Source organism: Rhamphochromis sp. 'chilingali' (genome assembly GCF_963969265.1).
Source record: "Rhamphochromis sp. 'chilingali' genome assembly, chromosome: 19".
In the NCBI taxonomy this organism is placed as follows: domain Eukaryota; kingdom Metazoa; phylum Chordata; class Actinopteri; order Cichliformes; family Cichlidae; genus Rhamphochromis; species Rhamphochromis sp. 'chilingali'.
The window spans coordinates 34,931,168-34,946,758 of record NC_137946.1 but is presented as its reverse complement, the minus strand read 5'-3'; the positions used below and the strand labels follow the sequence as shown (position 1 = coordinate 34,946,758).

Sequence of the window (15,591 nt, the reverse complement as noted above, 5' to 3'; positions counted from 1 at the left end):
TACCATGGTGATCCTGTCCTTTAACCTACTGCAGATGCAATCATTTGAATGGCGAGTGGAGGAGCCAATCAAAAGACTCAGAGGGCATGACGCTACAGGAGAACATTACTATGGTGGCAGAGAGAGGTGTCACCCAGGTAACCACTGACATCAAGAGAGTGATGTCATCAGAAGGGAGGGGAAACAGTAACATATTAAGTTGACCGGTGGCTCTGTGTGTGTTTGTTCTACCTGTGCAGGTACACAGCATGCTGACCCTCCAGACTCTCAGCTCTCTGTCGGCCTTTCGCTGTGAAGCCACAAACTCGGTGGGCAGACAAGCGAAGGACCTGCGAGTCATCTCCAGCTGTACGTATCCATGCTGCAGGCGTTTGAGCTCAGGCGGGTTCTCTGAGGAACTGAGGCAGAACGTTCATTCAAACACTGTCTTCAGATGTCTGCTTTAAAACATCGTCCACATCCTGAGCACACAAACAGCTGCTGACAGAGGAGAAAGAGCTCCTCAGAGCTCCTGTCCATCACAGAGGTCACAGGAGTGGCTGAATGCATGAAGGAAGAGATGAAAAGTGAAATGTGACTAGAGAAGTGGAGACAAGCTCATGCTGTGACTTAGACTAACACACCATAACTCATCTGGTCAGCATGTGAACATCGGGATCTCCTGCCAGATGTTCAGTACTTTGAATAAAGGTGCTGCAGATACATGGAGGAGATGATCAGAAGCTGAAGTTTCACTGAGTTTGGTACAAAGACTCAAACATCTCAGGAGGAGCTCAGAGAGACAAAGAAGAATTTATTTCTAAAGAAAATCTACTGAAGAAGAACTGAGGCCTCAACAAAGAGAGCAGCACTGGTTAGGAAAACCCTCAGAGGACGATGATCAGTGCTGGATGTGACAGAGTCAAATCTTCTGCTAAAAAGAGGAACCTGAAATATTACTTGGCTTGGCTCTCTTACTTGGCTCTCGGTGAAGGCGGTCGCACTTTTCTCCTCTCCTCCTTCCCCTTATCTTCCCTGCTTAGCCTCTTGTGTCCTGTCTTGTCTCGCGTGCACTACTTTTCCCTTGAACAGTCTCTCACTGTCGTTCTCTAAAACCTAACAGAGAATTATGGATTTGATCAACTGGTCTCTGAACGCTATTGACACCCTCTTCTCAACGAGAAGTCTGGGCTCGGGAGAGCCCGAGTGCCCTGGAGGGACTTTCCCTGCCGGATACACGATGGATGGGTGGCAAACCTGGAGGATCTTGTGCCTGGCGGGACTGTCTATCGAGGACGCTGAGGATATTTACCTATTCGGAACCATGATAACAGGGTTCTTGCTGATCGGAGCTGGCTTGGCCCTGACTTATCGGAGAAATAAGAGAGCGGAACCAGCTGTTCAAACCCCCCCTAAGCTGACCGCTGGAATTGAAGCGATGGGACGAGGCGCGGCCTCCCACGCCGAACGCAGCATGGTTAACACCTTGGAGACGCTTACAGCTGCCGTGAAGACTCAAACTAACACCATTGAGCGTATGATGGGATACATCAGAGAGGGGCCTGCTCACAATAACACCCTTGAGCGAAAGTTGGATAACATCGCAGAACGGCTCACTGCAGCTGTGGGGTCTCAGAACCAAAAGAATGACAACACCATGGAACAGAAGCTTGATACCATCATGGGGAGGCTCGCAGCGCTCCAACGGGAAATCGAGGCCCCAGTGTCAGAGTGCTAAATTCGCTGCTCGCATAAAGGAGAAATCAACAATATTCTACATTTGGACACCACGGCGCCAGCTGCTCAGGCCCAAGGCTGGAGCCCACCAAAACAACTCCCTGATAACGACTGTGTGATGACTATTCTTCCCATCCCATGAAGGACACCTGGATCGGCTGGAGGACTGTTTACTTAGCCTGATACAGCAAAGGACACTGTCTCAGCTGAACTATGGACACGCACACACATACACTTACACTGATAAGCACGCACTCATCCCCCTCCCTTCCAAACGCCTTCGATGCTTGTTCCTGCGGGGGAAGGCAGCGGGTCTGCGTGCCGCGCTGAAATGGTAGCATGGTGCAGGACGACTGCTGTGTTCCTTCGAATCACCCCCCACCCCCCTATCCATCCCCTGTGGCTTGTCATGTGCTCTGATGTTGTGATGTGGACATTAATGTGCTCTCTGTGCAGAGGAGTTTTTTTTTTTTTGTTTCCTGTTCTCATGCTGTCCTCCCATAGGTTGCCCAGCGTGTGAAGAGGTCTCTTTTTTTTCCTCTTGTACTTTTCCCAATGTTGTGTAATTTTTTCAGTGTTATTCTCCCAACGCTGCCGATCTCCGACTGTATTCCCTTGTGTTGTCTTGTTGTTGTGTGTGTAAGTCGGGGGGGGTCCTATTCCTCTGTGGGGCAACCTGCATATGGCCAATAAAGCATTCATTCATTCATTCATTCATTCATTAAAGAGCCAGGAGAACCTGTCACTGTCTGAGCTGGCAGACCGTGGCGGGGTTAGAGGGTGGACCCAATTGCAGACACATGGAGTGGAGGTGAATGTTTAACAAAAAGCAAGCCGTAATTGTTGGCGGGAAAAAATCAAAAAAACAAACAAACCCAGAGGCAAACAGGGAACTGACAAATACAAAGAAAAGCCTGAAACTTGGAAATGCAGGTGGAGATACACAGGGGACGATGAACAGACGATCTGACTGGTAGCAACGGAGAATACACACATGAGGAAACAGGGAACAGGAAGGGAACACAGCTGTAACTAATCGAAGAAGATGAGACATGGAGAAAGCAAAACAGAAACCGGCACCCGACACAGACTGTCAAAGTAAAACAGGAGGCACACGAAAGTAGAAACAGGGATGACAAGAGGGAACAAAAGTGAGGTACAGGAACATCTAAGCACTAGAAATCATTAATAACCAGAAACAATATCAATAATCGCAAACATAAACACGGAGTCACTAGACTCCGCATCATGACAGAACCGGCACCCTCCCCTCACCCCCACCGGTCCTTGAGCCTTGTTCTGCTGGAGGTTTCTGTCTCTTCTTTAGCTTCTTTACCTTACAATATAAAACGCCTTGAGGCAGTTGTGGTGATTTGGCGCTATATAAATAAAATTGCTTTCAATAAGAGAAGCTCTATTTAGGATAAACCCACAAGAAAAGATGATCAGTACTGGGTGAGAGGGATAAAGTCAAGCCTCCTGCTAAAAAAAGTTAATATTAAAACAAAATAATAATTAATCCTACAGTTTTTGGCAGGTTTTGTTTGTTTTTTTTGTTGTTTAGGGTAAATTATTGTGTTTATTTCTAACATTTCTTATGTTATCTGTGTTCAGCTCTCCTGTCTCAGGTGGTGGTCTTAGCAGTAGTCCTGGTGTTGGTCATCATTGCTGTCATCTTCCTCATCATCCTCATCATCTTATGGAGGAAAGTTAGTATTCAGATGAAATAAACGTCTAGCTGAACAGTAGTACTAGCTCCATTACTGTTGCATGGACCGTCAAATATTTGCTGCATGTTCATGTAACTTCATGAATCCACCAAAGTATTTGGTTCCGTTTTATTTCTGTGTGTAGAAACCTCATTATGAAGTTCGTTGGAAGGTGATCGAGTCTGTGAGTCCTGATGGACAGCAGTACACCTACCTCGACCCCACCCAGCTGCCCTACAGCCCAACCTGGGAAATAGACAGAGACCATGTAGTTCTTGGTAAGACTGCAAAACCATATTTTATGTAACAATGAGATTAATTCATCAATGTCTCTCCCTCATTGTGCCTTACACGGCACGAGTCTTTGTGTCCTGGGTTTTGTCTTTGGCTCCAAACAGGTATAAACCTGTTTTTGCCTTCAAACACTTCTGGATTGTTTTCACATAATTTTCAGTGTGATTATTGATCTGCTATCTATGGAGCTCTGTCTCAGCAATTTGACTCTCAGTGACCCTCATCCTACCTCCACTAGGTGTGAAGATTGATGATTGTGCAGCTGAGGATTCTGGGCCATTCATGAAGGCGTTTCCTGATTGTAAACAGAAATTTCCCCTGGGAGATTGTGTTTCAGATGTTTTTCAGATCTTCCTCATGCTGCAGAATATATTCAATGTTCCAATGAGCACTTGGAACAAACTGCAAATCTTTGATTTCATCAAGAAAGTCATCAAGAAACTCAACCAACCACGATACTGTCCAATCACACCTGAGCCTGAGAAAAAATGGGACAACTGTGTATAAAAACTCAATTCCTTATCAGATTCTTTTATATCAAAGCTGAAATTCACATTTGGACTGAATCGTTCCACATCTAAAGACTATGTTACTGACCTTTAAGCTTTGGAGTAAGTTGCAGTTTGAAGTAAGATGAGAAAGTCATTCTATCATCGCAGAAACCCCATCTGCCTCTCTGTCTTCAGGACAGGTGCTGGGTTCAGGGGCTTTCGGACGTGTTGTTGAGGCAACCATCTCTGGTCTGATTAATTCTCATTCTACAAAGGCGGCCGTGAAGATGGTCAAACGTACGTAGCTGTCTGTCTGTCTTTCAGTCTCTCTGACTGTCTGTCTGTCAGTGGTTTGTATCATGTCTATCTAACAGACTCCAATTTGTGCATGTAAATGGAGAGTCTTCTTCACACACTTCACACAAGTTTAATTATGGAGTTGCACAGGGTTCAGTGCTAGGACCAATTCTGTTTACATTATACATGCTTCCCTTAGGCAGCATCATTAGAAGACATAGCATACATTTTCACTGCTATGCAGATGACACCCAGCTCTATCTGTCCATGAAGCCAGATGACACACACCAATGAGTTAAACTGCAGGAATGTCTTAAAGACATAAAGACCTGGATGGCCGCTAACTTTCTGCTTCTTAATTCAGATCAAACTGAACTTATTGTACTCGGCCCTGAAGATCTTAGAAATATGGTATCTAACCAGATTCTTACTCTGGATAGTAATGGATTGCATTTATAAAGCGCTTTTCTAGACACTCAAAGTGCTTTACAATTCCACTAGTCAGTCACTCTCACATTCACACACTGGTGGAGGCAAACCACAGTTATAGCCACAGCTGCCCTGGGGCAGACTGACAGAAGCGAGGCTGTCATCGGCCCCACCAGCCAACACCAGTAGGGTGAAGTGTCTTGCCCAAGGACACAATGACCAGGACAGACAAAGCTGGGGATCCAACTGGCAACCTTCCGGTTACAAGATGCGCTTCCCAACCCCCTGAACCACGGTTACCCCGTGGATGGCATTACCTTGGCCTCCAGTAAACTGTGAGGAACCTTGGAGTCATTTTTGACCAGGACATGTCCTTCAATGCACATATTAAACAAATATGTAAGACTGCTTTCTTCCATTTGTGCAACATCTCTAAAGTTAGAAATATCCTGTCTCAGAGTGACGCTGAAAAACTAGGCTGGACTACTGAAATTCATTATTATCAGGATGGCCTAAAAACTCCCTGAAAAGCCTTCAGTTAATCCAAAATGTTGCAGCAAGAGTCCTGACAGGGACTAGAAAGAGAGAGCAGATTTCTCCTGTTTTGGCTTCCTGTTAAATCCAGAATTCAAAATCCTGCTCCTCACATACAAGGTCTTAAATAATCAGGCCCCATCTTATCTTAATGACCTTGTAGTACCATATCACCCTATTAGAGCACTTCACTCTCGCTCTGCAGGCCTACTTGTTGTTCCTAGAGTATTTAAAAGTAGAATGGGAGGCAGAGCCTTCAGTTTTCAGGCCCCTCTTCTGTGGAACCAGCTTCCAGTTTGGATTCAAGAAACAGACACTATCTCTACTTTTAAGATTAGGCTTCAAACTTTCCTTTTTGCTAAAGCATATAGTTAGGGCTGGACCAGGTGACCCTGAATCCTCCCTTAGTTATGCTGCAATAGACATAGGCTGCTGGGGGATTCCCATGATGCACTGGGTGTTTCTTCTTCACTCACTAATAGACCTCTCTGCATTGAATCATATCTGTTATTAACCTCTGTCTCTCTTCCACAGCATGTCTTTTATCCTGTCTTCCTTCTCTCACCCCAACCAATCACAGCCCTCCCTGAGCCTGGTTCTGCAGGAGGTTTCTTCCTGTTAAAAGGGAGTTTTTCCTCCCCACTGTTGCCAAAGTGCTTGCTCATAGGGGGTCATATGATTGTTGGGGTTTTCTCTGTATGTATTATTGTAGGGTGTAAATTACAATATAAAGTGCCTTGAGACAACTGTTGTTGTGATTGGTGCTGTATAAATACAACTGAATTGAACTAAATTGATTGAAACATTAATTAAAGGCAGGACTTCTTTGACCAGTTTTATAGGAATGGGGTCTAAAAGACACATTGATGGTTTGGAAGAAATATTTACAAAGTTAACTCAGAAAGATCAATTGGAGAAAAGACTCTAAATGAGTATCAATGGTACTGAAAGTAGCTGTAGATAATGTTACATCTGTGAGATGATTATGAGTCATTTTTTCTCTAATGGTTAAAATCGTATTTGCGAAGAAGTTCATGAAGTCATTACTAGTTAACGTTAAAGGGAGGGTTGGCTCAACGGTGCTCTGACTTTTTGTCAGCCTGGCTACAGAGCTGAAGAGAAACCTGGGGTTGTTCTTATTTTCTTCAATCAGTGATGAATAGTAAGATGTTCTGGCTTTGCGGAGGGCTTTCTTATAAAGCAGCAAACTATTTCTCCAGGCTAAATGATGAGCTTCTAAATTTGTGACATGCCATTTTCTCTCCAGCTTACGAGTCATCTGCTTTAGGCTACGTGTTTGAGAATTATACCACGGAGTCAGGTACTTCTGATTTAAGGCCTTAGTTTTCACAGGAGCTACAGTATCCAGAGTCGTACGTAGTGAGGAGGTAAAATTATCCTCCTAAGACCCGAACTCTTCCACAGCATGCATTTTTAATTTCTCTTTGATATTTGGGCTGATTGGGACCCGATGAATGTAAAAACAAAGAATCACCAGATTTTTTTTTTACCTAATTTTTGTTTCTAAGAAAAATCAGAGCCACATATGAGGATATTTGTTTAAAATTTCGATAGAACAGTAGCAGTATAATGTCCTCGTAAGTGGATATCAGGCAGTTTTAGAGCAAAATTGAGTATTTTGGTCTAAATAACCCAAAATGTGATGTCCACATATGTGGAAGCCAGGTCCTAGGAGGTTAATAGCAAGATGATCGACCTCTGTTGGAGTAGCGTTCAGGTAGCTGCTCTGCTCTGTGTTGGTACAGGGCATTGAAGATGATAACAGTGGGTGTGTGGAGGTAAACACAGACGACACGAGAGCTCTCGATTAACACTGCTGGTTTATTACTCATCACCACACAACTGAATACTTTTCCCTCCAAAACACAGCAACAACACTTCCTGAGAACTGGGTGTGAGTGGAGCCCTCCAGTGGTCCGCCACAGGTGGATTATATTCTTAAACTTAGTTACAGCACTTTCAGAAAGTCATCTACTGTGATGAAGTCAACTCTCCGCTGCTGTGTAATCAATTATTGTAAATGTAAATGTTATCAGGAAATGTTTAGGGTAAGGAAATGATAAGGACACACTGATGGAAAGTCTCTGGACCCTGCTGTTCAAAGATGGACCAGTCTGTGAGATCAAGACAGTCCTATAGTTGGAGAAGAACATCATCTGCTTCATGTCACCATACACATGGTTGACTGTCCTATCCCCCTGGTAGAATCCTGAACAAGTTGGTGGAATTTCAATCCAAAGTAAAGTCGAGGCTTAGGCCGAGGCTGATGTCTGTTAGTTCCTGATGACTGAAAGTGATCAGTGAGTTGCAGGAAGGAGCAAAGAAAAGGCATGAAAAACCCAAAAAGGTGCACAGTAGTTGGGAGCGCTGTGCTGCTGCATACCTATGTGCTACCGTATGTGCTGCCACCTTGAGGGGGTTTAATACTTTGGCCAGATTTCTAGAAATGAGAGCTGCTCCATCCAAAGTATCCCCTAAGAAGACCAGGTTTCCGCCAGAAACTTTCCCAATTATCTATGAAGCCCGCATCGTTTTTTTGACACCACTCAGACAGCCAGCAATTTAAGGAGAACATGCGGCTAAACATGTCACTCCTGGTCTGATTGGGGAGGGGACCAGAGAAAAATACAGAGTCCCACATTGTTTTGGCAAAGTTACACACCGATTCAATATTGATTTTAGTGACCTCCGATTGACATAACCTGGGTGTCATTACAGCCAGTGTGAAAATATAGTTAGGGCTGGACCAGGTGACCCTGAATCCTCCCTTAGTTATGCTGTAATAGACGTAGGCTGCTGGGGGATTCCCATGATGCATTGAGTTTTTCCTTTCCAGTCACCTTTCTCACTCACTATGTGTTAACAGACCTCTCTGCATTGAATCATATCTGTTATTAACCTCTGTCTCTCTTCCACAGCATGTCTTTATCCTGTCTTCCTTCTCTCACCCCAACCGGTCGCAGCAGATGGCCCCGCCCCTCCCTGAGCCTGGTTCTGCCGGAGGTTTCTTCCTGTTAAAAGGGAGTTTTTCCTTCCCACTGTCGCCAAAGTGCTGCTCATAGGGGGTCATATGATTGTTGGGTTTTTCTCTGTATCTATGAAGCACCTTGAGGCAACTTTTGTTGTGATTTGGCGCTATATAAATAAAATTAAATTGAATTGAATTGAATTGAAAAGCAGTTTCACCAACAGGTTCCTTCAACAGAATTCAGCATTAATGAATCAATGGTAAAGAAGTGGAAGAAGAGCAGTTTTTGGCTTGCACCACATTCCAAACGTGCTTCGTCTCTTTGCCATTACTGTCACCCGGCAGAATTTGCAGATGATATTGCTTGCAGCCGCTGCAATGCTTTCCACCAAAACAGGCGCAGCTTGATGACACACATGTGCTATTGCGGTAGAGCGGTATAGTTAAAATTCCTACTGTTGGCCAGATTTATATAGTTTCTACCGTATACCATTTAAACCGCCCACCCCTATTTATACCTATATGTAGCACTTATGTGGGTTTATATACAGTACCAATGGATAATAACCAAGGTGATTAGTAATATCGGCTAGTATCAGAAGAGTAAGAATGACTCTTAGAGCTCTGGTACAGAGAAATGAATGACAGAGAAACCAGACAAAGCACAGTTGTGTGGCTTAAAGGAAATTTTAGTGATTTAAGCCTTTTTTTAAAAAGATGTTTTTTTAAACAACACAGAATTACAACACATTTTAACAAAGATTTGAAGTATATAAAATTTCCCCCAAAGTAGCAAAAAAATAAATTAAATTAAATTAAATTGTGCACAAGTAAAGAATGAGTCTTTTAGGTCCAAATGGTACCAGTGGGGCCCATGACAAATGGATGTATTGCAACAAAGTTCTGTCCAATGAGAAGTGTGTGCGTGTGTTTGTCTGTCCTACCGCATTACTTGTACAGTGCAGGATTGCAGTCCATCAATGTGCAAAAGAGTGTGCGCACATATGTGTATTGTCCACTAGAATCTCAGGTTGGCTCCAATGAACACTGGAATACTCCGGGATTTGGAATCGCTGAACTGGTCCTTGGATTCGTCCCAAATAAATAAGTATATCACTCCTTTTAAGAAATGGAATAATATGCAAAAAATTATCAGAAACTGAACAAAGTGCATATAATCAATTTCAATAACATGTAAACAGGTGACTTCAGTCTACGAATAGGAATATTAACATAGATGTGCTTCACGTACCATAGGCCTAATAGTACAAGTGGAAATACACTAAAAATTATCTCCACATATCCATTACTGAGCATAGTAAAATAACCGATTGACATCAAAACAGTATAAGGAAGGTGTCGCTCTGTCCTCTATGACAGCAAACACAAAACTGTACTTCATGAACAATATCAGTTTAAATGGTTTTTAACTTGTTAGAGCTTACCGATAAAAATGTTTTAGCCCACCTGCTCTGATCGGCTGTAGAAGCAAGACACTAAAACTTGGGAGCTGGTACTAAAGAGGGACAAGAGCTACCTAGAGCTTTACCGATTGGCTTACACGAGAGGAGTGGAATAAAACAATAGGCTCTCATCAGAGCTCATCAACACTTGGAAAAAAAAAACCTCTTGTTTAACCAAAACACATATATAAATCTGCGTCCCTTTTAGGTTTACATAAATATATTGATTTTGTTTCACTGTCATTAAAGAAGGACTATAAGAGCAGAAATAATGAACATGAAATTAGATGATTTTAGAAACTGGGTTACACCTATTTCTATATTTATCTATCAATATCTCTGTTTCTACACTAATTTTATATGAGTGCTTGTTGGTTATTGTATATTTGCTACTATGACAACTCAGTTTACCTCTGGGATTAATAGTTTTTCAGATTCTGATTCTGAGTTATAATTTTACTGAATTTACATTTACCCTTAGCCAGCAGTTTTACATTTCCCTCAATGTCGCCTGCTCTTGCCCCTGGAAGACAATTGACTATGATTGCCGGTGTCTGTAGCTTCACATGTCTGAGAACAGAATCATCAATTACCAGAGTTTGACCCCCAGCGGGTGTGTCGCCGAGTGGGGAAAAATGGTTAGACACATGAACAGGTTGGTGGTGTACCTGGACCTTTTGTTTAAGACAATGCTTCCTCCTCACCGTCACCCAGCCGCCCTCTTTCCCCAGCTGCTTGGGGTCTGCCGGGGAATAGCTAGCGGGGCCTACGCTATCTTTGGCTGCCCCAGCTACAGGGGCCTGGCTAGCTGCGGGTGAATGAAGGGTGCGAAGCTGAGTCTCCAATTCAGTAATCCTGGCCTCCAGAGCTGCAAATATGCTGCATTTGTTACAAGTATCATTACTGCTAAAGGACGCAGAAGAGTAACTAAACATCTGACACAATGAGCAGGAAAGTGCAGGAGGGACACGTGAAGAGGCCATGCTGCTAGCGAGTGCGTTATAAGCTAAGCTAAGCTAGCAAAACAGTAAAGACACAGTGAGTGAATACTTTGGCTATAAATTAGGTAGTGAGTACACAGAGACTGTGCTTTGGATGAAGTAAGTGAAGATTATGCTGTGAAATAAAATGTTATCTGTAAGTGTTTAATTAAATTGGCTGCACAGGTGAGCTACACAAATGGAACAGGAAATGATACTCTACCACAGAGAGAACCAACACCAAATGACAGCACCACATACTGTCTAGCTGTGTGTCTGTGACACTCTTACTGTCTGTCTGTCTCTTGTCTGTTTGTATGTCTGACAAACTCTTCCTGACTGTTTTTTTTTTGTCTGTCTGTCTGAATGTATCTGTTTGTCTGTAGGTCTGTCTCTCTGTCTTTCTGTTGGTTGGGCTATCTACCCGTCTGTCTGACTGTCTGACTGACTGACTCTGTCTTTCTGCAGCGAGAAGTGATGCAGTTCAGTCTCTGATGTCAGAGTTGAAGGTTTTGGTTCATCTCGGTCCTCACCTGAATGTTGTCAACCTGCTGGGAGCCTGCACGAGAGGAGGTCTCAGTTTACTCCTGATATAATCTTTGTTTAATCCCAAAGTGTTCTTCATATAACCCTAATATCATTCTTAAACAAATCCAGACATATCTCCAAAGGTTGATTTTGTTCATCTGGACGCAGCGTTTTCAGTGGGAGAAACAATTCGTCACTCATCCAAGTGACTTCTTCAGTCTCAGCTGACTGCAGGTTTCCCCAATCTTATAAACAGTACATTTGCATAATGACTGAAACCAGCCCACTGAAGAACCTGGCCTCCCAGCCCATTGTTCCTTCAGTGGTTTCACTGGTTTCAGTCATTTTGCAAATGTACTGTTTATAAGATTTGGGAAACCTGCAGTCAGCTGAGACTGAAGAAGTCACTTGGATGAGTGACGAAACGTTTCTGAAACTGAAAATGCTACACCTCTGTCAGTGCGCCCCAGGGCAGCTCTGGCTACGATGTAGCTTGCCATCACCAGTGTGTGAATGGGTGAATGGCTGAATGTAGTGTAAAGTTCTTTGGGGTCCCTAGGGACCAAATAAAGCGCTATACAAATACAGGCCATTTACCATTTACCATTTTATGTCCAGATGAACAGAATCAACTTTTGGAGATTTACTTACCTGGATGATTGAGCATGCATTAAGACATAATCCAGACATAATTCCAAGCAAATACAGAATTAATCCTCTTCTAATCCTCATTTATTTCTAGACTATTCTTTTCCCGAGTATTCACAAACTAATGTCTATCCTACAGTAAGTAATTTTATTTTTATTTATTTACAAGTTTCCAACTTAACCATGACTGATTATGACCAACACTAATGAGTGAACAGGTGAGGCACACCGACTGTACATAGCGGAGATTAAACAGAGCTGTTCTTGTTATCTGCAGTATCCTGGGATTATAATTTATGGAGATACTTGACTTAGTTCTAACCCAAGTCTTAGTCCTAAACCATCTCCAATGCTGTCCATACTCAAACTGATGCTAACTTAATCCTGACATGTCACCTGTGCAGGTCCCGTCTATCTGATCACTGAGTTCTGTTGTCATGGAGACCTGGTGAACTACCTGCAGAGGAACAAACATACCTTTCTACATGGAGACACACAGACCAAGAGGTCTGTCACACACCCACAGCCACACACACATGTAGATTCTGTCCAGTGCTGACTCACCGGCTCATTCACAGTGACAATGATGGAGGTTACATAGACATGAACAAAGAGGAGAGCGCTCAGTACGTTGCCATGAAGGAGCTCAGCTACGCCGACATCGAACCCGCCGTATACGAGACACCGTACACGCCTGCAGGTGATGGCTGCACACAGTTATGGCCATAAATATGTGGACACACCACACTCCTACCTGCAGAGTCAAGTCACTGAACATCCATATTAAGAAGCTGTTCCATGGACAAGTATGGGATATCTCTGGTTTAACTGGTGTTGTTCTACTTCAGACCAGCAGGAGGCATCATCGCTGCTCCTCAGTGACAGTCCTCTCCTCAGCCTCAATGATCTCATCAGCTTCTCTTACCAGATTGTTCAGGCTATGGACTTCCTATCATCTAGAAAGGTACTAACACTCATAAACGCAAATTGTTCAGTATGTACCTGTCACATGACCATAGGTGATGGGGCCTGATGATTTAAGATGTTGAATGTGAGGAGCAGGATTTTGAATTCTGAATATAACAGGGAGCCATTGCAGCGGAGTGAAGAGTTCGTGGCATGCTCCACAATGCTGGTGGCTTTGTGGATGCAGTGAGTACAATTAGTGTCTGATTACTAGCTAAGTCAGTCAGAGGTCAATAAAGTCAATATTGAATCAGTGTGTAACTTTGCCAAAACAATTGTGGGACTCTGTAGATTTCTCTGGTCCCCTCCCCAATTGGACAAGGAGTGGCATGTTTAGCCGCATCTTCTCCTTAAATTGCTGGCTGTCTGAGTGGTGTCAAAAACAATGTGGGCTTCACCCAGGAGTGCAGAGGTAGGTTGAGTATCCAAAATTGTGCTCAAGTAAGAGTAGCATTACTTTAAAATATTGTTACTCAAGTAAAAGTGAAAAGTAGTCATTCAAAAAATTACTCAAGTAAGAGTAAAGAGGCTACACTGACGCTAGGTAGTGTGACGATCCAGCGAGGAAGCAGCATCTCCTGCCGTCTTAAGTAGTCTGCCAGGAATAATGCTTGTGATGAGAAGCTAGAGCAGAATCAGTGTGAATGAGCCAATCGTGTGCATTAAGGGTGGGTTCAGAGGTGGGGAAGCAAAGTCCAGTTCCGCCCTGGTGGGAGACAAAAACACACCACACTCTCTCCAGATGCTGAGAACTATGACAATAAATACACAAATTTTAGTATTTTCCAAAAGAATATATTTAAAAACATTAACAAATTAAAGCTGCAAGCAGCGTTAAGACGGCCCTCGTACCCCGGCGTGTCGAGCCACGCCCATCACCTACGCCCAGCAGGTCCTATCTAATGTCACACTGATGGATTTAACGCGTAGAAGAACAAGATAAAATTTCATTTTGTTCAATGATGATTATACTCTACTTTGCATTTCCTCTTTCCACTAGGTGGCGCTCTAAACATTACTGAGAAATGGCATATCAAACATTTTTGAGCTTGGCTCTCATCATGCCTGTGAAGTTTGGGAGAGACTGGGCATTGTGTCTTTGAATGACAGCAGTTTCGTGCTTTTTGGCGGGTGCTTAAAACTCCGCGTGACGCCATGGCCATGCCATTTCACCAAACGTAAAATGCTTCGCAATATAACATCACAAACATCTTTAGATTCCATTCACTGACAATCACATCAGTCTGATGAGATCCTTAGGAGGAGGTTGTTAAAGTACGAGGCCTGAAAAGAGGAAAAAATGTCACCAAAATTACACCTTCAATTGACAATGGCTGACTTCCTGTTGGATTTGAGGTATTGCTCCAAGACACCTTTTTGTACATCTTGATATCTTACATTAACTTCCCAAGTTTCAGAGTCAAAAATCAAACATAGGGCAAGGGTATTTTGAAGTTTTGTAGGGGGTGCTGTGGAGCCATTTTGCAATATTTAATGAAAATGATCAGACAAAAAGAAAGCCTTCCTCACATTGGAGGTGTGTGCCAGATTTCAAGATTTTTTGAGGTTTCCAAGCCCCTCAAAAGCTACATCATGTTCCATGGTAAAAATGGTAAATGGCCTGTATTTGTGTAGTGCTTTACTTAGTCCCTAGGGACCCCAAAGCGCTTTACACGTTCAGTCATCCACCCATTCACACACACATTCACACACTGGTGATGGCAAGCTACATTGTAGCCAGAGCTGCCCTGGGGTGCACTGACAGAGGTGAATCATGGTGAATCGCCTTGCCACACGGGTGCGCCATTCAATTTAAATTCACAATTAGAATAGAATAGGAGTAATCCTTTAATTGTCCCACAAGGGGAAATTCAGTTGTAACAGCAGCAAGAAAAATACATACACAAACAAACAGTACACAGGGCACAGAGCAGTAACATACAATTTTTTTACATATTTACATCAAGGACAATAGTTACCAAAATCAGAGTACTGTACAGTTATTAAAATTAAATATAATTATGACACTGAAACATCATTGGGGACTGATGTTTATTCTCACCACTTTTCAGATGAATCTGATCATCATGTGAGGAGCAGTACATCCAAGTGTAAGACATGACATTTCCTGTTCCCACTAGGTGGCGCTCTGAGTATTTCTGACAATGTGCATATCAGTCTGTTCAGGGTGGGAGTGTTATCCTGCTTGTGAAGTTTGGGGGCAATCAGACTGGATTCCTTTAAGTTATAGCAATTTTGGTCTTCATGGCGACACATCAATGTTCGCCCTGCTGCTGGGGTCACGCCCTTTGCTGAAAACTCACAGTTTCCAATATGGTAAATGGCCTGTATTTATATAGCGCTTCACTAGTCCCTAAGGACCCCAAAGCGCTTTACACATCCAGTCATCCACCCATTCACACACACATTCACACACTGGTGATGGCAGCTACATTCTAGCCACAGCCACCCTGGGGCGCACTGACAGAGGCGAGGCTGCCGGACACTGGCGCCACCGGGCCCTCTGACCACCACCAGTAGGCAACG

The 15,591-nt window shown here is 43.3% G+C and overlaps 1 protein-coding gene across 7 annotated transcripts in view; it reads left to right on the top strand.

The window, feature by feature from the left end:
• The window catches only part of LOC308387381 (platelet-derived growth factor receptor beta-like), a 49,104-nt gene that overhangs the window by 15,938 nt on the left and 17,575 nt on the right, over positions 1 to 15,591 (top strand). For all 7 annotated transcript variants that reach the window (XM_080867387.1, XM_080867386.1, XM_080867382.1 and 4 more), the window contains 9 exons: positions 35 to 137; positions 240 to 348; positions 3,331 to 3,425; positions 3,571 to 3,703; positions 4,406 to 4,507; positions 11,371 to 11,475; positions 12,483 to 12,585; positions 12,657 to 12,778; positions 12,927 to 13,042. In XM_080867387.1, coding sequence (XP_080723513.1) covers positions 35 to 137; positions 240 to 348; positions 3,331 to 3,425; positions 3,571 to 3,703; positions 4,406 to 4,507; positions 11,371 to 11,475; positions 12,483 to 12,585; positions 12,657 to 12,778; positions 12,927 to 13,042 — 988 coding nt within the window. The remainder of the gene's footprint in view (positions 1 to 34; positions 138 to 239; positions 349 to 3,330; positions 3,426 to 3,570; positions 3,704 to 4,405; positions 4,508 to 11,370; positions 11,476 to 12,482; positions 12,586 to 12,656; positions 12,779 to 12,926; positions 13,043 to 15,591) is intronic.